The sequence below is a fragment of the Monodelphis domestica genome, chromosome 4 (assembly GCF_027887165.1).
Source record: "Monodelphis domestica isolate mMonDom1 chromosome 4, mMonDom1.pri, whole genome shotgun sequence".
NCBI lineage: Eukaryota > Metazoa > Chordata > Mammalia > Didelphimorphia > Didelphidae > Monodelphis > Monodelphis domestica.
The window spans coordinates 450,507,318-450,530,136 of NC_077230.1; the positions used below are offsets into that span (position 1 = coordinate 450,507,318).

General features: G+C 40.8%; 2 protein-coding genes across 2 annotated transcripts in view; one reads left to right on the top strand and one right to left on the bottom strand.

Annotated features, from left to right (window-relative positions):
* LOC103099704 (zinc finger protein 665-like) overlaps nucleotides 1–22,819 on the top strand; it is a 75,481-nt gene that overhangs the window by 19,400 nt on the left and 33,262 nt on the right. The gene's annotated exons all lie outside the window — the stretch shown is intronic.
* LOC103099824 (zinc finger protein 184-like) lies at nucleotides 994–21,151 on the bottom strand. The gene is made up of 4 exons (XM_056796928.1): nucleotides 20,518–21,151; nucleotides 11,193–11,319; nucleotides 9,547–9,642; nucleotides 994–4,362 (listed from the first exon to the last, which is right to left on the bottom strand). The coding sequence occupies exons 1-4, from the start codon at nucleotides 20,548–20,550 to the stop codon at nucleotides 2,942–2,944; spliced, it is 1,677 nt and encodes a 558-aa protein (XP_056652906.1). The 5' UTR covers nucleotides 20,551–21,151; the 3' UTR covers nucleotides 994–2,941.

The window sequence follows — 22,819 nt, forward strand, 5'->3', positions numbered from 1 at the left end:
CCAATCAAGGGGTGGGGTCTGAACAGAAACCCAATTCCCTGGAGAAATACCCCAAGATTAATTTTAGAATACTAAGAAAAGGGGTACATACTGGTTTTCAGTGCTTATAATCAACAAGAACACCACCCTGCTCTCTTCTGTGTTCACCCCTGTAGCTGCTGAGGGCAAGGAAAAGCACTTCCCACAGGCCTCCTGCCCATGGACAAGCCTTGAGCAGAGCCCCGAGTCTTCCCCAGCCATGTTGTGTTCAGAACAAGAATTGTCCCCCTGGTCCATTCGCTCTGCCTCAGGTCACACAAGTCTTCCCAGGTCTCTCTGAGGCCTTCCTTCTTGACATTTCTTAGGTCAAGCCAGTCAGCATTCAGAGAGTGGCTGCTCTGTCTGCCAGGCCCTGTTCAGACCTTGTGTGGACACAGAGGAGCGCACAGTCTAATGGGGGAGACAACATGGCCAACTGTGTCCAAACAAGCCATCTCTGGTGCAAGTGTTCGGGGAAGGATGCAGTAGTTTCAGGACCCGGGAAAGGGTTTTTTCTTAGAAGGTGAGATTTGAGCTGGGACTTGAAGGAAGCCAGGAAATGGAGGCGAGGAGGGAGAACATTCTAAGCCTGAGAGAGGAACACTGGAAAGGCACCGATTTAAGGAATGGAGGGTCTTAGCCAAGATCAGCCAGGAAGCCAGTATCCAGAAGACAGGCATCAGGGGGAAGAGAATGAGGTTCAAAAATGTTACAGCAACAACGTAGAGTGGAAAATACATCAAATGTTACATTGAAATAACCAATGATATCCAATGATATCCAAAATATGAGACCTGACACCATCATGTACCAAGAGCCCTTGTTAATATATGCATGCCACAAGGATGTGAAGTTTTCAAAATTGACAACTATGAATGACCATATGAAAACACATTCCTAAACACTGATAGTAAATCATATTAAAATCATTTTAAATTTCCCATCATGCTTACAAAATTGGCAAAAATGGCAAACAGTGTTTGATTACTTTTAATTTTGAAATTTATGAACATGAAATATAAGAAACACTTTTTATATATACCATAAAAATGATTTACATACAAAGCTGGATTTTCTCTTTCAGTCATTCAAAAATTCAACATGGCACTTTCAAAGCTATGCTCATTCCTTCTGCACTTTCTCCTGTTCTACTGAATATATTTTAAAAATTATCCCTTTTTTTTTGAAGTGGGGTCAGAGTATTAATTCCTCTTCTTAATCTCCCTAACTGCTGTGCTCATACTCAAAATTGGGGGAAAAAATGTTAGGAAAACCTCCAATTAAAACAAAATGCCTACTAGTGTAGTACTTGGCCCAAAATATACTTTAATCTACATCTTGTATCCATCACTTGTTATTAGGAGGCAGGTAGGGCAGATCTTGATAAATTCTGTGATAGTGGTTGCTCCTTACAATAATCGGACTTGTGGCATCTTTCTAATTTATCAGCCTTTAAAAAGTTGTTATTGTTATCAATTAGTCCTTTGATTCTGCTTCCTGTAGACGGTTAGTTTATATAGCTCTTTCCAGGTTTCACTGAAATTACGTGTTTGGCGTATTGGTGTCCCATTCCATTCCTATAACAATTTATTTCACCATCACTTAGTGGTGATCACACCTTAGTTTCCATAGTTTCACAAACAATAAATTAACCCATGTGCGTATTTTTCCATAATTCTTCCAACACTGGATATTTTCTTATTGTCTTTGCCAGTTACATGAGTGTGAGGTGGAAAATGAGAACTGATTTAATTGCATTTATTTAATTAGGGATTTGGAGCTTTTTTCCTGGTTAGCTTAAATTTCATTTTTAAATGAACATTTTCTGTCCTTCTGACATGCTGCATCTCTCTTGGAGGAGAAGGGAAAAAACCCATAAAATGTGTGTACTAAATACCCAATTGAGAAACATGGCTTTCTTTCCCCCCCAATATTTGATTACCATTTTATCACACTTACCAGTCTTAGAACTTTCTATTAGTGATTACAGATGCGTAATATATTTTTCACGATTGCTTATTTGTATTTTCTTCTGAAAATTGCCTGTTTGTACTTTTTGACATTTTTGAATAGTATCCACATGTTACATGCCTACACATAATCAGTATCTATTCTTTATATAGCTTAGAAATGAAGCCTTTTTTAGGGAGGTTTTCTCAAAGAATTTTTTCCCAGCTAATTGCTCCATTTAGGGTTGTTTTTTTAAAATGTTATGAAAATAACCAATTTCATTTTCTGTGATTTTCTCCAATCCTTGTAATGACAAATACTGGGATTTCCAAGAAAATTTCATTATATTTATAGGGCTTTGGAGTTTATGAAATTGAGTGTCTAACAACATCTACAGTGCTGAAAGAGGCCTTCCCTCATTACTGAGATACATAAGTTTTATCTCCAGGATTTCTCCAATGTAAAATCAAGTATGGGCTATACATAAAGGCTTTGACATAGACAAAAGACATTGCTATTCTGATGTCTAGTAACCTCCCTCTTCCATAAAAAAAAAAAATCATGTCTCCAATGAGAAAATTCATATGGCTTCTTTCCACTCTGAATCCTGATGTAAAGTAAAGGATGATCTCTTGTTTGAAGGCCTTCTCCCATTGAGGCAATATAGGATATTTCCTCAGAATGAGTTTTCTAATATTGAACAAGTTCTCTGTTACTTTTGGATGTCTTTCTTCATTCATTACAGTGACAAAATTTCTATCTAATGAGAATTCTCTGATGGGAAATAAGGGAAGATTTTTTCTTAACGGCTTTGCTACATTGATTACATTTCTAAGATTTCTCTCCAGTGTGGGTTTTCTGATATTGAGCAAGAGAGGGCTTACTGAAAATAAGATTTTTCTCCAGTGGGGCTTCTTTGATAAACTGCAGAACTGGAATTCTGTGTGAAAGCCTTTCCACATTGATTACATTCCTAAGTTTTCTCTCCAGTGTGGATTCTCTGATGAATATAAAGGCTAGAGCTCTGTCTGAAAGTCTTTCCACATTGAATACATTTATAAGGTTTCTCCCCAGTATGCATTCTTTGATGTTCATGAAGACTGGATCTTGATCTGAATTTCTTTACACATTGACTACATTCATAAGGCTTCTCTCCAGTGTGAATTCTCTGATGTGTCAAAAGATTGGCCTTCTGTGTGAAAGCCTTCCCACATTCATTACATTGATAAGGTTTCTCGCCAGTGTGAATTCTTTGATGTACAGCAAGACTGGATTTGTGTCGGAAAACCTTTTCACACTGATTACATTTATAAGGTTTCTCCCCAGTGTGGATTCTCACATGGTTAGCAAGATGGGTCCTATCTGCTAAAGCCTTTCCACATTGATTACATTCATAAGGTTTCTCTCCAGTGTGGATTCTTCCATGGTTAACAAGAGTGGCCTTCTGTGTGAAAGTTTTTCCACATTGATTACATTCAAAAATTTTTTCTCCAGTATGGATTTTCTGATGAAGATAAAGACTGGAGCTCTGTCTATAAGTCTTACCACATTGATTACATTTATAAGGTTTCTCTCCAGTGTGAATTATCTTATGTTCATGAAGACTATGTTTCGTTCGGAACATCTTTCCACATTGACTACATTCATAAGTTTTCTCTCCAGTGTGGATTCTATAATGTACAGTGTGGCTGGATCTTGTTCTGAAAGTCTTTCCACATTGATTACATTTATAAGGTTTCTCTCCAGTATGAATTCTCTGGTGTTCTTGAAGATTGGATCCCTTTTTGAATATCTTTCCACATTGACCACATTCATATGTTTTCTTTCTTTTCTTGTGGATTTTCTGATGTTTGAAAACGTAGGCTATTGGAGTAGAAACATTTTCACATTGATTACATTCATAAGGTTTCTCAGAAGTGTGATTGTTATGATAGTCTATGGGCTTTGGGGTCAGCCTGAGGGCCTTTCCACCTTCATTCTTTATATTAAGTATTTCTCCAGGACAATTTTTCTGATAACTAATAAGATCTGAATTCAAGCTGGAGGTTGTTTCCTGATGAATAGCTTGATACATTTGCACTTGAGGAGACTTCTCAGAAGACTGCCTAAACCCAGCCTTTTCAGTAAAGCATTCTTTATTTTCACTATACTGAAGACACTCATTCTCTGAAGTCATTTTCTTACACTGAGTAAAGGCTGAAGATTGTTTGAAACTCTTTCCATCTTTATCAATTTCATGACTATTTTGATTTTTTTTGACCATTTTGATATTTGAGCTAAAGTCTTCTCTCAAATTGAGGTCACAGGGTCCATCACTCATGAATATTTGCTGGTAAAATTCTTCTACAGAAATGCTCAGTTGCACAGCAGTCTCATTCACTTTAAACCTGGTCCCTGAAACAGTAGAAAACAAGCATATATACTGACACACACAACAAATCCTCTTCCAGCCATTGGGAGAAAACAAACTGACACATTCTAACTTCCCAGTCAAAAAGTTTTCAGACTTAAGGGGAAGAATCAATCAATTGGAGATGCTATTAGCTCACATTTACTGGATGATTTAATTTATGAAAAGCCTCACAAACAACATTGGATATTCACAAACTCAGCAGAGCTGAGCTTTCTGCTTTTCTATCTTGACCAGTTCTGATGCACTATCACTTGGTCATTTTTTATAAATTTCCTATGCAGAGCTGAGAAACAGCTTACCTCTTTTACCTTTGATATATTAATTTTCAGTGACTTTCAATTGTTCTTATATTTTCTAAAGATCTGTATTGTACTCTTAGCTGCATACATTGTTATTTCATTAGTTGCCATATCTTTTAAGCATAAGACAGTTACCCCAATTATCTTTTTTAACTTATTTTTCCCCCCAGTGGTCACATGAGAGATCATATCATAACTATGAATCCTGTTATTTTTGTATTCACCTGAGGCATAAGATTCTCTTATGGCCCATGACTTTTAAAAAGATAGCTATCATTCATTTATTTTTCAATTTATCTTTGAATGCCTATGTTCCCTAGATTAAAAAAAAACAAACCCCAACAAATCAGAGTTCTTGTCATAAACGCAATAAAAAGAAATCCTTGCATTTATCATATCAAAAAAAAAATCCATCTCATTCTTGAGACCATCATCCTTCTTTCAGGAAGTAGACAGCATGATTCACTGTTAATCCTCTAGCGGCACTTTCCATTTAATGGTTCATGAACACCTTAGAGGTCTAAGGGATTTGTGCTAAAAATTATTTAATCGTACTTTAAAGTAGAAATTGCCCATTTTTGTTGCATGTTTCAAACAAAATAGATTTCTTTATGCAATCATTCCAAATTATCCTAATAAGGCAAATGATTTTGGTTTTCATTCAGTGATTTTATCAAATTCTGATGAGGTAAAACATTTTGTTTCTCAACCTCTCATCAAATTGTTTTCAAACTCTCAGAAAGATTTGCTATCCAAGTGCAAACCAATCTCCAATGGATGGTCACAAGTAAACACAGACCCTCATTTTCTTATTGTAATGACTGCACTAGAGTAGTTCCCTCATTCTAGAATTACCTTGTAATTATATCTTATCAGATTAAGATGTTGCAAATGTTTGCTCACTAGGTATGAGCATTACAAGACATCTTAAAAACATTGGGGAACATCACAACCATTCTACCTCACCCCCCCCCCCCCGAAGAAAGACCTTTTATTTATTGAAGTGTTTAGGTTATTTTTTATTTGAATTTATATTATGCTAATGTTACTGTTTTATAAGGCAGATTTTCAAAGGATCAGGTTGTCAACATTTTGTAAAATTTCTTTGAGAATATTCTGAAGAATACACTGTGTAGACAGTATACTTGTTCATTCAATGATCATTGTTATTACAGTATAAACTATTTCTACTTGTTTTATTCATTTTTCTCTATGTCTAATAAGAACTCTTCCCAGGTTTCTCAGAAACTGTCTCTTTTATTATTTCTCAAGGCTCAACAATCTTCCATTATATTCTTAGACCATCAGTTATTCAGTCATTTCCTGACATATTGGAACCTCATAAATTCCACTTCTTTGCAATAATATAATTTGGTGTTGTGCCCCTCTTTCTTTTGAACTCCTTTTGTTAATTGAGCTTCTAATGGTTATCATTGAGTCAAAGAACATCCAAGTGAATGAATCTAGGGGCAGAGTTAAAAACTATTACAGAGTAACGAAACTTCATTTTATTGCGGTGTGAATCTCTGTTTCAAAAGTGTTGAATGCTGCTTTCCAATGCATTCCTCTACCTCCACTGGGGTAGTTGTGTGGCACAGCAGATAGAACACTGCACCTGGAGTCAGGAAGACCCCAGTTCAAATAGAGATTCAGATAATTCCTGTGTGAAACTAGGCAAGGCACAATACTAGCTCTGTTTGCCTCAGTTTCCTGAGTAAAATGAGGATGATAATAGCACCTACTTCCCAGGGCTATTGTAAGATCAAGTGAGAAAATGTCTGTAAATCATCTGGCACATAGTGGGTGCTATATAAGCATTATCATCAGTATTTTGATCATTTCCTCACCAACTCTGCTTTCCTTTGCTAGCTCTTGTCTTCACTTCTTTCATTCCTTTATTTCCCAGGTGAACTAAATGTATTTTCCTCCTTTGCCTATAGCAGCCAAGAGAAAAGTTTGCGATCTGTTGTTTCTTCTCAGACCAAGTCTGTATTTATATGCTAGATGGTGAGCTCCTTTCCTGCAGGAACTGTCTTTTAAAACTTAGCACAGTGCCCTGCATAGACTAGGGGCTAACTCAGAGTTTATTGACTGGGCCCAGGGCTGGTACAGGACCCACCCTCTCTCATTTGCTGGATTTTGGTTTCTTGCTTAGTCCTCAAATGCAGGTTCTGGCCTCAGCCCTATTTCTATTACTTACATTTTATCAACTACAAAGTTACCTTTGTCTAGTTCAAACCCAGATGGGATGCCACTATACCAAATACAGAAGATCATAAAGGATTCTAGGTTCCTGGTTGGTTTGGTGCTATGGGATGCTTGGGAGTTTCTACCTTCCGTTTCCCTAGTCTTAAGGAAGTGATCCCTTTAGTGAATATGTGACCAAGGTTTTTCTGGAAATGGAGACAAAAATTGGGCCCTAAAGATTTAGGCAAGCTTCACTCTTGGACAACTACTTCCAAGTATGGCAGAGGCCATCATTCCTACTGTTGAATGGAGACAAAAAAAAGTCATGAAAACAGTTTGGCCAAGTCCACTACCAATTTAGTTTAAGTCCAGCTGGGTTCTGATTGTGACAGTTAATCCTTCTACATCTCCCCATTGACTCACTATTCATTCACCATAGTGGTTTTCCAAATATTTTCATCTCTCCCTAACTCTCCTATTTAGTTTACACTTCTTCTCCACCATCTTTCTTTCAGCTGAGAACTTGGCCTCATATTTCACTGAAAAATTACCCTTTGCAAATTGTTTTTCTCCAGTCTCCCATGAAGAGGTTATCCCTTCTTGCCAATGCAAACATCTTTACTTGCTTATATAATCTCAATCTGTCCTATTTAAAATCTCTCAGATTAGATTCATCACCTCTAATTTCATCATCATGCTGCTTACTCAATCCCTGACTGACTTTCAGCATCCTCTACCTTCTGATTGTTGCTAAACTTCTGGCATGAAACTGGACTTTGAGGCTCACTCCATTCTCTATCTGCTGCTTTGCCAAGATTCATCTACAGAACAAGATGCCTCCACACCAGGTATTTCATGGTTTCCTTCCTCTCCAAACCCCCTTTTTTCTCTGCTGACTTTTATTGTGTGTAATTCCACCATCGTGAGGTGGTAAATCCTTAAGGGCAGAGATTGGCTTTGTTGGGCTTGTCCTTAGCACTTAGCACAGGGCCTAGCACATAGTAGGTGCTTAATAAATGTTTATAAGCTTGTGTTATTGAACAGGACTTTGCCTCAAAATATTCCCTTCTCTTTCATCCTCAATTTCCCTACTAATTTTCAGTCTCTCCCTGTCTACTGGCTCCTTCCTAACTGCCACAAATAATACCAGGTCTCCTGGATATTCCGAAGAACCTCACGTGGTCCATTCATCCCCACTAAATATTGTCCTATGCCTTCCTTCCCTTTCAGTGCTAAACACCTAGAAATGGCCATCTACGATTGTCGTCTCTAACTCCTTTCCTTTTATTCTCTTTGGAATTCTTTGCAGTCAAGCTTCTAACTTCCGCGTTCAACCAAAACAGTTCTCTATGAAGTTACAAATCATGTCCGAATGGCTAAATCCAGTAACCTTTCCTCAATCCTTATCCTTCTTGACCTCTCTGTGGCCTTTGACACTGTCAACAACCCCCTTCTCCTGGATACGCTCTTTTCTCTATGTTTTAGGGACTAGCTCTCCTGGTTCTTTTTCTCCCATGTCCAAAATTAGACTAATCCAGAATATAACTAGTTCAAAACTCCTAACCCTTCAGCCAACCCTCCCAACTTCTTACTTTCCTGTTGCTATCCAGGGCAGCACTCTTTCATTCATCCAGGCTTAGGACCTAAGTGTTACCCACTCATCATCTTCTCTCAACACTCATAGCCCTCATTTCAGACTTAGGGAAAATCCATTTGATTCTACTTTTGTATCATATCTTCTCTCCCAACGTCGCCATTTTCTTGGTTCAAGCCTGTAAAATCTCACACCTATGGATTAGCAAGAGCTTTCTTCTTCATCTGCCTGCATCAAGTCTCTCTCGGGTCCACTCAATCCTCCATTCAGTTGTCAAATTGACCTTCCTAAACAAAGCACGTTTCTGACCATGTGATTACCTATTCGGTAAGCTCCAGCAGCTCCCTGTCACGAGGATCAAACAATATATTTGTTGTGTAAACCTTTCATCATCTTCCCCTCCCTTGCCTTCCTAGTCTCCCCTCCCCCCATATGTAATAGTGGTACAAGCCTCCTTCCTGTTCCTTCAATAGGACCCTCCATCTCCTGCTTTCTAGTGTTTTCTCTGGCAGCTCTGCATGCCTAGAATGCTCACCCAGGCTTCCCTGAAACCCTACTGAAAGCTCCACCTTCTTACAATATTCCAGTTCTCTTTAACTTTCTGCCTTCCCTCTCCTGATTAGTTCTTTATACTGGATATAGCATTTTCCACATAATTGTATGTTTTCTTGCCCCTGGTCTTTCTTTGTACCCAGCTCCCTTAGCACAGTGTCTGACATACAGGAGGTACTTAATAAATGCTTGCTGACTTGAAGGTCTAGGAAAGAACACATTTGAAACAGTCTCGGTCCCTTTTGGATGCTTTCATGAGAGTTCCATGATCCAGAGTTCTAAACAATGACTTCCTACTGGTTCATAGCATTATCATTAGAAGAAAAGTGAATGGCCATAGTGTCCAGCCTCCTAATTTCAAAGATGAGGAAATTGAGATCAGATATTCAATGACTTTCCCAAGATCATAATGCTAAAAATTATCTATAAAAGAATTCCAAATCAGGTCTTCCTTCTTCTAAGCCTAGCAATACTCCATTACAACATAATTCTTGTGATAATAGCCTTCATGTTCCTGCTCTCATTTCACTCACCTGGAGAGGAGTTCCTTGGTCCTTTTTGATCCAGGATCCATGATGCTTCCCTTTTCTCAAAAAGGGAGATCAAATCTTCTCTGAGAACTGGAATTCCTTGGCATGGAGAATAAGACAGAATTGAGGATAGAAAGAACTTTATATTTTACTCCTCTTTAGAGAAAGTAGATATGCAAGCAAGAACCACAGGATGGTTCCCAGGACTCTTGCAAGGATGTTTGATGTGCTATTTATTGTTGGAAGCTTGGGGATATAGGGAGGAGATCATACAATTAATTAGCAAATTAGGAACTAGAAAATTCTGCCTTTGTCTCCTTCATAGAAAGATGGTGACATTCCATAGCTTCCATTTTCTAGAAATTAGAGCCAGCTAGTAATTCAGTGGTGAGAGCCTTGGACCTGAAGTCAGGAAGATTTGAGTTAAATCCATCCTCAAGACACTTAGTAGCTGTGTGCCCCTGAGCAAGTCACTTAAACTGTTTGCTTTAATTTCCTCAGTGGTAAGATGGGGATAATAACAGCACCAAACTAACAGGATATTGTTGATGAGATAATATTTATAATAATTGTAAAATACTTAGCATAGTAACTGGTCCATTTTGTTCAAGCATGTTCTTCATGACCCCATTTGAGTTTTTATTGGCAAAGATATTGGAGTGGTTTGCCATTTCCCTCTTCAACTCTTTTTACAGATGAGGAAACTAAAGCAAACAGGGTTAAGTGACTTGCCTAGGGTCACACAAATAATAAGGGTCTGAGACTGCATTTGAACTCTGGAAAATGCGTCTTCCTTCCTCAAGACCCAACACTAGCCACCAAGTCACCTAGCTACCTGGCACATAGGAGGTTTATAAAAATGCTTATTCCTTTCCCATGTGTGCTGCAATTTGGGGGGAGGGGGGGGAATGAAGGAACAACAAAGAGTAACTTGTTCTAGACAAGGCAGGACTAACAGTAATGAACTAAAGATTGATACTTGCTAACAGGAAGAGCTTTTCATTATTTTTCATTTCATTATTTATTTTTTTTTTTTAAATCCTACCTTCTGTCTTAGAATCAATACTATGTTTTGGTTCCAAGGAAGAAGAGTGGTAAGGGATAGGCAATGAGGGTTAAGTGACTTGCCCAGGGTCACACAGGTAGGATTGAACCTAGGACTTCCCATCTCCAGGGTTGGCTCTCAATCCACTGAGCCACCCAGCTGCCCCCAGGAAGAGCTCTTTAAAGACTAGACCCATGCCAAAAAGGAAGGGTCTTATTGGGTAGGGGGTTCCCTTCACTGCCTATCTTCAGGGGAAACCTACATGAGCAGGATTCAGAGATTTTGCAGATAAAGTTTCATGTCCAGGTTGAGACTAGCTTCATAACCAATGAGATTAGTTCCGGATTCTGTAACACTGGTTCATTTTGGGAATTGAAGCCACCTAAAAATAGGGGACAGCTATAGAAGCAACAAAGTCCCAGCTTCCTATCACAAAATCACTGCTTTCCTATTGCAAAAACCAGGGAACAGGAGAACCCCGGGAAGAGACCAGCACTTTTGCTTTTCCAATAATTGATAAATACTCAAATCTAGCCCACTAGACAAGAAAGGAAGACCCTCCTTTGATGGCAGATTCAAAGCTCCCAAGGCAAGTTATGCTTACCCAGGGAGAGCAGGTTCTGGGAGTTTTCCAGCATGACCTCCTTGTACAGCTCTTTCTGAGAACGGTCCAAGAGGCACCACTCCTCCCGGGTGAAGTCCACAGCCACATCCTTGAATGTCAGTAACTCCTAACCAGAAAAAGTCACAAGATTTAGAGCTTGTGACAAGGAAATCACTTTAAAAGACTGATATATATTAATTTATGGTCGCCAAGGAATTCAGCTATGTAATTCCTAAATGAAAACTCAAGTCAGCAGTCAACCTTTTATGGAGTTTTTAATTATAAACAGGAGGAAGAACGCTGAGAGAGAGAGAGAGAGAGAGAGAGAGAGAGAGAGAGAGAGAGAGAGAGAGAGAGAGAGAGAGAGAAAGGGGAGAGAAGGGAATAGGGCTTAAATACCCCCTCTGTTTAGGCTGGGCCAAAAGGCCCAAGCCCTTAGATAGCTGAGGCAAAGAAAAGAGATCAGTCCCCATCACTCACATGACCAAAATGGAGAAACAGTCTCAGGGGCCTCCACCTCCAGCCTCCTTCAGAGCAAGCCTTCCTCTCAGACCTCTCCAGGACCTCTCCCTCCAGGACCTCTCTCCTCTCAGACTCCTTCAAAGCAAACCTTCTCAGAGCACAACCTCTCGAACTCCTCAGACCCTGCTATCTTTAAGGAAACCATCTAAGTTCCCTCCCCTCAGTTCTCACATCTACCAATCACTGTCTATGTCTTCCCTGTGCCAATGGTGGCTCTAGCTTAACCCAGGACCGCCCAGAGGTCTGCCCCTTTCCACATGTCTGTTGAAGGTCATATTCTCAAATAATTAAATCTTGATCCTTGCTGCAGCCCTTCCTAAATCCTTTTACTCTGAGTAGGGTGGAGATTGTAGTTTCAAGACCTGGTTCTGTCATTCCAAGTATCTCTACTGTATCAATTCTAAAATCAATCATGACTCAAAGAACTTCCTGTTCTATGCTTAAGCATAGGTCAAAGCCCTTTCCATTGTTTAGCAAAAGGTTTCTGTCCTAAAGTAGTCTTAGGTAGGGAGGAGAAGGATCCTCCCATGCCAAGGGGTTTCACATTCCAATAGAGTTCTTACTATCAGTAGGAAATTTTTTCCAGTATGAGATTTCCCAATGGGGAAATTTCCAACATTCATAAGTCTAAGAAATTTTAAGGTTTACAAGGTGAAAAGAGACTTCAAAATTCATCTAATCCAACCCTCATCAGTTCACAGAAGAGAGGAAGGATTTTCTAAAGGTTATATGACTTATGTGTGTCAACAACAACACAAAACCATAGTCTATTAAGAGCCCAATGGAATGAGAAACGTATTTTATATTTGCATTTGGAATAAACTTTACAAATCTCTTCCTATGACTTGTTTCTCCCTATGGAATTTGGTACAAGATAAATGTTTTGTGAGTGAGGTGTGAGAATCTGTAGAGGAGAAAGAGAGAATGTGATAGGAAATTTCTTACTCGTTAGAATTCTCATAATGCAATGTTAAGATCTGTGAAGAGCTGACAAGTACTGTGTATTCCGGAGGTAAAGATATTTATTACCTGTGGTTACTGAAGAGAAAGCAAAGAAAAAGGAATACTCCCTAAAGGTGCGAAATAAGGCCTCGTGCTTATGAATATATGAAAACATGAAGAGAATTCTTGAGAGCAACAGCAATATGAACTGTACTGAGTACTATTAGAGTGTTATAAGCCAAGTGAAGTTATTTACGGTTCTGTTGAGGTGACAATGGATAAAATCTGCCAGACAAAACATGTTATATCTTTATGATTGCTTTCACTTTTTAATGGCATATATTCATTAATTTTCAAATGGTTGCTGGTGAGGAAAATGCTATTGAACGACTTTGGGGCATCCAGTCCATATTAGCCCCTCTTCCCTGAAAGAGGGAGAGTGCCCTGAAACTGGCTCTAAAACCTCATGCAGAGATTGAGTCAGCCTCCCGTAGCCTCTGGGAGCCTACTATTGTCACTAGCACAGACAGTGATGGGGGGTTCGGGGGGACCAGACAGGGGTTTGTGTGGTATCTGTGATGGCATCTCCTTGTAAGAAGTTTGCTCTGAGTGTTGAGTACTGACTGGCAGCCTTATATTTCACATTTTGTGAAGCTATCAAAAGGAAGGCCCCTGAAATTAAAAAGAGGGTAGAGATGTCAATCAGCTACTAAAGGCTTTTCTAAAGAAGACAGAATGCAATTTTCACATTATAAATCTTGGTGCTCCCATGGATACTACATTCTGGAAATTAAAGGATGAAAATCTTCAACCAAAGAGCATTTTGAAGTTGACTTTCCAATGATAAGTCACGAGAAAACTACATAACAGCAAAGCCAAGTATTTTCTATCAAAACCAATCTAGGAATCACATTCAGAAGAATCTTTTCTATTAGCTGATCTCTATGATGGATAATCTTGAGACTCTTCACTATCCTGGTTGCTCCTTCTTTTTTTTTTTAATTTTAATATTATTTTATTTGGTCATTTTCATACATTATTCACTGGAAACAAAGATCGTTTTCTTTTCCTCCCCTCCCCTCCCCCCCCCCCCCCCGCCTTTCCCTCTCCCATAGCCGACGCATGATTCCACTGGTTATCACATGTGTTCTTGACTCGAACCCATTTCCCTGTTGTTGGAGTTTGCATTATAGTGTTCATTTAGAGTCTCTCCTCAGTCTTATCTCCTCCAACCCTGTAGTCAAGCAGTTGCTTTTCAGCGGTGTTTTTACTCCCACAGTTTATCCTCTGCTTGTGGGTAGTATTTTTTTTTAGATCCCTGCAGATTGTTCAGGGATTGCATTGATACTAATGGAGAAGTCCATCACCTTCGATTGTACCACAATATATCAGTCTCTGTGTACAATGTTTTCCTGGTTCTGCTCCTCTCGCTCTGCATTACTTCCTGGAGGTTGTTCCAGTCTCCATGGAACTTCTCCACTTTATTATTCCTTTTAGCACAATAGTATTCCATCACCAACATATACCACAATTTGTTCAGCCATTCCCCAATTGAAGGGCATCCCCTCATTTTCCAATTTTTGGCCACCACAAAGAGCGCAGCTATGAATATTTTTGTACAAGTCTTTTTGTCCATTATCTCTTTGGGGTACAAGCCCAGCAGTGCTATGGCTGGATCAAAGGGCAGACAGTCTTTTATCGCCCTTTGGACATAGTTCCAAATTGCCCTCCAGAATGGTTGGATCAATTCACAACTCCACCAGCAATGAATTAATGTCCCCACTTTGCCACATCCCCTCCAGCATTCATTACTTTGCATAGCTGTCATGTTAGCCAATCTGCTAGGTGTGAGATGATACCTCAGAGTTGTTTTGATTTGCATCTCTCTGATTATAAGAGATGTAGAGCACTTTTTCATGTGCTTATTAATAGTTTTGATTTCTTTGGCTGAGAATTGCCTGTTCATGTCCCTTGCCCATTTGTCAATTGGAGAATGGCTTGATTTTTTGTACAATTGATTTAGTTCTTTATAAATTTTAGTAATTAAACCCTTGTCAGAGGTTTTTATGAAGATTGTTTCCCAATTTGTTGCTACCCTTCTGATTTTGGTTACATTGTTTTTGTTTGTACAAAAACTTTTTAATTTGATGTAATCCAGATTATTTATTTTGCATTTTGTAATTCTTTCTAATTCTTGCTTGGTTTTGAAGTATTTCCCTTCCCAAAGGTCTGACATGTATACTATTCTGTGTTCGCCTAATTTTCTTATAGTTTCCTTCTTTATGTTCAAGTCATTCATCCATTTTGAATTTATCTTGGTGTAGGGTGTGAGGTGTTGATCTAAGCCTAATCTTTCCCACACTGTCCTCCAATTTTCCCAACAGTTTTTATGAAATAGTGGATTTTTGTCCCAAAAGCTGGGATCTTTGGGTTTGTCATATACTGTCTTGCTGAGGTTGCTTGCCCCCAGTCTATTCCACTGATCCTCCTTTCTGTCTCTTAGCCAGTACCAAATTGTTTTGATGACCGCTGCTTTATAATATAGTCTGAGATCTGGGACTGCAAGACCCCCTTCCTTTGTATTTTTTTTTCATTAATTCCCTGGATATCCTTGATCTTTTGTTCTTCCAAATGAACTTTCTTATGTTTTTTTCTAAATCAGTAAAAAAAATTTTTGGAAGTTCCATAGGTATGGCACTAAATAGATAGATGAGTTTGGGTAGGATGGTCATTTTTATTATATTGGCTCGTCCTACCCATGAGCAGTTAATGTTCTTCCAATTGTTCAAGTCTAGTTTTAGTTGTGTGGAAAGTGTTTTGTAGTTGTGTTCATATAGATCCTGTGTTTGTCTCGGGAGATAGATTCCTAAGTATTTTATTTTGTCTTGGGTAATTTTGAATGGGATTTCTCTTTCTAGTTCTTGCTGCTGAGCTGTGTTGGAATTATATAGAAATGCTGATGACTTATGTGGGTTTATTTTGTATCCTGCAACTTTGCTAAAGTTGTTGATTATTTCAATTAGCTTTTTGGTTGAGACTCTAGGATTCTTTAAGTAGACCATCATGTCATCTGCAAAGAGTGATAATTTGGTCTCCTCCTTGCCTATTTTGATGCCTTCAATTTCTTTTTCTTCTCTAATTGCTACTGCTAGTGTTTCTAATACAATGTCAAATAATAGAGGTGATAATGGGCATCCTTGTTTCACTCCTGATCTTAATGGGAATGGATTTAGTTTATCCCCATTGCAGATGATATTAGCTGATGGTTTTAGATATATACTGTTTATTATTTTTAGGAATGACCCTTCTATTCCTATGCTTTCTAGCTGGTTGCTCCTTCTTAAAATGCAGCAGCCTGAACTGAAAATCATTCTCTAGATGTAGTCTGACTGGTATAGGAGACAACAGTGTTATCACCTTCAAATCTTGGATAGTATGCCTCACATATGCAGTTTTAAGATTGCATAAACGTTGGCCTGTCCCTTCTCATTTAATCACATTGAACTGGAATTCTTTCTTTTAAAACTTATCCATCTTTTTTCAAGAAAACTGCTCTGTTGCTATATTTACCCATTGTGTCTTTGTGAAATTGAGTATTTTTTAACTCAAGCTTAAGACTTTATATTATCCCTATTAAATTCCATCTGATTAGGTTCAGTTCCAAAAAAAAAACCGAACACCCCTCCCTCCAACCAGTAACTCTGATGGCAAAAGGAGGGTTTGTTTCCTAATTTGTTAAAAATTAATATCTTATTACCTGAGGTTGGAAATAGAACTAATTCTTAAAAAGTCATTGCTAATATATGAGAAATAAGTTTTTGAAACATACCCCTAGAATTTCAGAATATTGAGAGCATGAGTCAGGATAATGAGGTTACAAAGTAGACTGATGGATGAAATACAAGAGATTGGAAAAATCTGAAAATGCCTCGAAACTTGAGTCAACTATTTTTCCAGCCTGCTACATGTAGAAGTTGGGGCATTGTTACTTGATGCTCGCATAATTTCATTATTTGTCACTTCCAGTAGTGTTATGATTTGCCTTTTTTCAGATGTTCTATTATTTAGGAATACTTTTCAATCAGGTGGATAACATTGCCTTTTTACTTTTGTCATTTTTTAAAAAACACATCTTATTTATGTTTTTGAAGTCTGTATTTCTCCTTTAACTTTTTTTAGTTTCTTAATTATTTTCTGAGTAATTAAGGGAGTTATTGGGCTTTTCCCACTTTTTGAGATTCCTAAATGTTAATAAGCCTTTCATTTTCACTAGGGTCTCTTGGATCACAATTCTTCATAGGTTGGTATTTATTCATAATATGGGTTCTCATTCTAGGAAGGCAGTACTTTTATTGACTGATACATGTCTAATTAATTTTCTAAGCTATTTCAAACCTCTTTCTTAACTTTCTGCCTATATCCTTCACCACCATAGTTTTAAGGTCATGAACTCCAAGCTGCCATTTAAGGGGAGCTCAGCTTGTAAATCTTCTCACCATAGGACTTCTCTGAATGCCATCATTCCCCAGGAATGGTAACATCCTAGAACATCTTATCAGCTTTAATCCTTCACCATGAACTCCAAGCTCAGACATTACAAATCTCACCTAGCTGTACTACTTTTGCCTGGCTTTCCCATCATACTGCAGTGCCTGGTGTTTTCTCCCATGTCTTCTTGTTGGCTTATTTTTGTGGTGTATTTCTCTATGAGATTCTAAGTTTTCTCTGCAGTCAAGGACTGGTTTTCTTTTTTGAATCCACAGCTCTTAGCACAATGTCTGGGATACTGTAAACACTATTATTGTTTATTGACTATTGACCATCCAAACACTCTCATCTGAAAATTGTGGCCATTCCACCTGAGCAATCTCTGATCACAACTCCCTTTCAGACACCTCAAACTGGATGTCCAGGAGATATCTTAGGTTCAACATGTCCAAAATGGGACTCATTATCTTTCCTCCTAAGGTTCCTCCAACATCCTACTTTCTCCATTATTGTTAAGGGCAACATCATTCTCCCAGTTCCTGGGCCTCACCTTCTACTCTCATCAATTTTATCCAGTCTGTTTCCCATACCTAGTCATTTCATTTTTGCAACATCCCTCAAATAAACCTCCTCCCGATGCAGACCCTCATCACCTCATCTTTAGGCTAACGCAATAGCTTGCTGGTGGTTCTGACTGCCCCGAGACTCTACCCATTCCAATAAATCTTCCATTTGGCCAGCAAAGTGATTTTCCTATATTGTGGGTCCAAACATGTCATTCTCTTAACTGAATAAACTCCAGTGGCTCCGTGTCACCCTCAGGATCAAATACAAAATTTTCTTGAATTCTAAGCCCTTTATCACCTAGAAATCACTTGCTTTTACAGTCTTCTAACTTAATTCCCTCCACCTACTCTGTGATCCAGGCCTCCTTGGAATTCCAGAAAGAAGACACTCCATCTCTAGGCTTCACATATTTTCTCTTGGCTGTCCAACATCCTCTCTGAAATTCTCTCTTCATTTCTGTCTTCTGGTTTCCTTTAAGTCCCAACTAAAACTCCTCCTTCTACAGGAAGCCTTTCCCACCTCCTCTTTCTTCTAATACCTTCCTGCTTTTAGTTATACAACTTATCCTGCCTGTGGCTTGCTTGTACATATTTCTTTTGACTGTTTCCCCTATTATGATCTTCTTGAGGACAGAAACTTACTTGACTCTTTTTGTACCCACAGCACTAAGCATAGGGCCTGGTACACAGAAGGCACTTAATAAATGTATATTGATTGAATGCTCAAATTCTCTTCATCTCCAAACTTCTTCAAGTAATCTTCCAGTGGCCTCTTTTCTCCAGTCTCCAACAAAATGTTGGTCCTTGACTTTGCTAAGGAAAACTCTTTACATGGTTGAGTGTGCCTGATGCATTCTTCTCAATCATCGACCCTTCTAATTTTCAACCTTTCTCTATCCACTGGTTCCTTTCCTACTGACTTCAAACCTAGTGACTCCCTCCTCCTTAAAGAAACCTTTAGGAGATTCTCCCCACCACCCCTGGAGTTATCCTATGCCCTATCTCATCTCCTTTTACTCAGTCCTAATTCTTTTTGACCCATTAGCCTTATTCAGCACTCATCTGGGTGATTTACTTTTTAGCTTTATCTCTTACCTATCTACCACCCTTTTTCAGGCTCCTGAAGTGGCCCATCACCCATCCTGCAACCCTTAATGGTGCAAAGCCCAAGGCACCCTCTTCAGGCTCTTCTTAGTCACCATTTTCTCTTGGGTTTGACTCAATTATCCCCTCTATGCATCTCCCAAATCTTTACTGCCAGCCTCTATACTCTGCTATGACTCCTTACCATCACCTACTCTGTTTAGGAGATTTCCAATTTAATGTGTCAAAGACAACTTAAATTCAACATGTCTAATTCCTGGACTCCTAATTTTCAACTCTGTGCCTTTCCCCTCTAGCAAACTTCCCCCTTTCTATGGAAGGCACTACCATTTTTCTAGTCGCTCAACAAAGCTCCCATCAGGCTCCCTCTTGTTGGCCAACCATCTGGGCACATCCGGAGCTCCTGGAGCCTGTGCAGAATCAACAGCCCGATAAATTGCAGGATGGTCTAGACACCTTTTTAAGGGAACGCTGTCCTTCTTGAGGCTAGAAGTTAAGGTAGAAGCACCTGGATTGAAAAGAAGATTGAGCCAGGCTGGTCCTAAAGCCAGGGATTCCCGAGTTCAGACAATTCCTACCAGTGGGACCCCGGGCAGGTCACTGAACCTGTTTTCCAGGTTCTTCATTTATAAAATGAGGTATAAGAGCACCTGCCTGTGAGGATCAGATCATTTGTAAAAGCCAGCACAGCGCATAGCAGACACAGCAGGTGCTAAAGAAATGCTCCTTCCCCTTGCTTCCCTTCCTGTCACGCCCTTAGTTATAGATCTGTCCATGTGACCACTCCCAGGGGCTCCTTCTTGCCTTTAGGATCAGAGAGAAACCTCAACCCCAGTGGCTTTTAGAAAAGTCACTTAAGCACTGTTTGCCTCAGTTTCCTCAACTGTAAAATAAGAGGAATAAGAGCACCTTCTATTCTCACAGGGCTGTTGTGAAGGCAGTTCAAAAGAGACTGGGGGGAAGGGGGGGGACAGCGCCCTGATTGATTTCTGTTCTGGTACGCCTTGGACAGAGTCAGCCTCGGGGATAGGCACAGTAGGGCAGAGAGGGCCCCTCTCTTCCCTCCCAATTACCAAGAAAACCGAACTCTTAGGACTCGGAAGAATTGCAGGAATTCCCCTTCTTTTAATTCTCTTTCACAAATGCTAATTAATTGACTGATAAAGAAAAAGGGTATTCTAGGGTCGGTCTGGCTCTAACCATTAGGCTCATAGCCTTTTCACAGTTTAAAAATCCTCTTTTCTCTCCCTTTCCCGCACGGAGAAGGGGCTAGCCGGGACCCCGACCACAGGCAGCAGGGTCCAAGCAGAGAATATTTCCGAGGCTCTGGGGGGCGAGGGGGAGGGGGAAGAGATCCAGAAGGGGCCCCAGAACTGCGCAGCCGCCCCGCACTGAAGAGGGACAGACCGGCATTGCCTTGAACTTCAGCTGCTACATGGCAGAGCTTGGAAAAATGAAAATGTGTTGTGGGTGCGAGATCTCGGCGGATCCCTAGAACACGGCGGTTCTCCGGGCTAGTGTACACTGACTGAGGGAGGACATAGAGCCCAAAGCCGGAGGGCACAAAGTCCCTGCTCGGGCACTGAGAAAGGGCGGCAGCAGCAGGTTCGCCGTGTGCCCGGGCAGCTTCACGGAGCATCTGCTCGCTCTGCGTTAAGGTCCCCCTCCCACCCTCCCTAACCCCCAGGCCGCCCCGCACTCACCCGCCACGGGGGGCTCCGGGCTCCGGGGCCCATTCTCGCGGCTTCCAGGCTCCCAGTTGGGGCCGCGTCTCAGTCCTCTTCGGGCTGGGCGGGGAAGGGGGGAGGGTCCTGAGGGAGAGACCCCCTTTCCTTCACTTCCTGGGCGGGGGCCGGCCTGCACGGATTTCCAGAGGGACCGGTCCCAAAAGGGCGCTCATGAAGGGGGCAGAAGGCCCAGAGGAGGGCAAGGCTCGGGGACAACTTTTCCCCCTCTGACTCCTACTCCTGCCCCTGCCCCGCTCCCCTCACCCATCCCAGAAGCACCAAGGGCTCTCCGGCCCCAGACGGTAGGGAGTCCCTCCAAGACTCTCGCTGCCACCGAGGCTGTGACGGCTCAAGGTCGGAAAGCGGGCCATGGGCCAAGGCACTTGGGAAGTGGTGGGAGCCGCCCGGGAGGGAGGGGTGCTCCTGGGGTACCTGGCGGTCAGAGGGGGAGGATGAGGCCGGGGGATGGGGCGCATCCAGCAGGTCCCGCCTCAGACCATCTGGGCCTCTCCATGTGCAAAGGTAGCTTCCTTCCAGGAAGAAAAGTGATGTAGGCGGCTGGGGCTCAGGCTTCCAGCTAGTCGGCCCTGGGCTGCCCCACCCAGGCCCACGGGCCCCGCCCTGCCCCGCCTCGGGGCCTTCCACCAATGGAACCCGAGCCCCTGCCCGCCTCTGGGTCAGAAACCCCGCCTTCCAGGGCCTGGAATGCCAGGATGCTCCACCCTCGGGCTCAAACCCCTCCCCACCGGGCCGGTCACGCCTCAGAGCCACGCCCACTTGTGGGGCTCAGGACCCCCTCCCCTACGGGGCACCATCTCCTGGGATGTTGCCCCTGATATTCCATGTTTTTATCATGGATGGCCAGTAAGCACGCCGGGAGAAAAGCTGCCCATCTCTTACCTGACAAGCATTTATTCTCTCTTCTGACTCAAACTGAGATGGGCCCCGAGAGGTGGGTGGAATGTCTGCTGCTTAGAAAAAATAAAAATAAACAGAAGAAAACACCCCGATCCGTTTTCCAACTAGGTCTGGGAGAATTCCTAGGCCAAGAGAGAGATTTCTACAAACTAGGTCACTGCCTACAGGAACGTTAAATATGCCCATCAAATAAGCAAAGAGCAAATAAGAAGAGAAATTATAGAGGGAGAACGGGTCAAATGTTACCAGAAAAATGAACCCCCAAAGTCATTTATATCCAAGATAGAGTGCGAAATGCCACAAGTGTGGATCAGAAGTCATTGCCAGGAAATGAGGGCTAAATGGATAGGAGGGTCGAGATGCTCCAAATCACTAACAAGTAAGAGGCGGAGAAGAGAAATGTTCATTTAAAAATAAGTTAAATTTGATAACATTATGTATAATCTGTTTATAAATAATTAATATATTATAATATATAATATTTTATTTTATTTTATATGTATAACAATATAATAAATAAATGAGTTTAGGATTTGAAAAAAACAAGCTTAAGGAAAAATGCTCCAAATTACTAATTAGACCAATATAATTAAATTAGCTAGGTGGTGTGGTAGAGTGCTGGAGTTTAGAAAAGACTAAAATCCAGTCTCAGACACTTACTAGTTGTGTGCCCCTGGGCAAGTCACTTAACCCTGTTTGCCTCAGTTCCTGGTCTGTAAAAAGATGTGAAAAAGATGGCAAATTCCTCCAGAATCTTTGCCAAGAAAACCTCAAATGGGGTCAAGAAGACTGTCAAGACTGAAAGATCGAAACTATATAGAATAGCCATTCACATGCATTTGGCAAAAATAAAAAAGAAACATCCAATGTTGAAAGGGCTGTGGGAAAAAATGGAACCCAAATGTGCCATGAAACAGACATTTCAGTGGTGCCTGGGAAGAGCTGGATTAAAGAAGGGGCCAGATAGTAGAAATGAGGGTCTCAATCATAGCAATGACTACTTCTGTACAGTGTCCCAACTCAGATTACTGAATGGAGTGATGAACCAATGTACCAGAGGACGCAGGAAGGATCTGAGCGAGGTGGGGTGGGCACTAGACACAGAAGGAAAAGGATGTGGGAAATGGACAGCCTGGGAAGTTATTTTGCTTGACTGAGGGTTTTATTTTTTATTGTTTTCCTTTTTCAGTTTTGGGTGAGGAAAACAGAGTAAGAGGATTAGGAAGTAAGTGCTGGGTGGCTCTGTGGATGGAGAGCCAGGCCTGGAGACAAGAAGTTCTGGATTCAAATCTAGCCTCAGGTACTTCCTAGTCCTGTGATCTTGGGCAAGTCATTTGACCCCCATTGCCTATCCTTGACC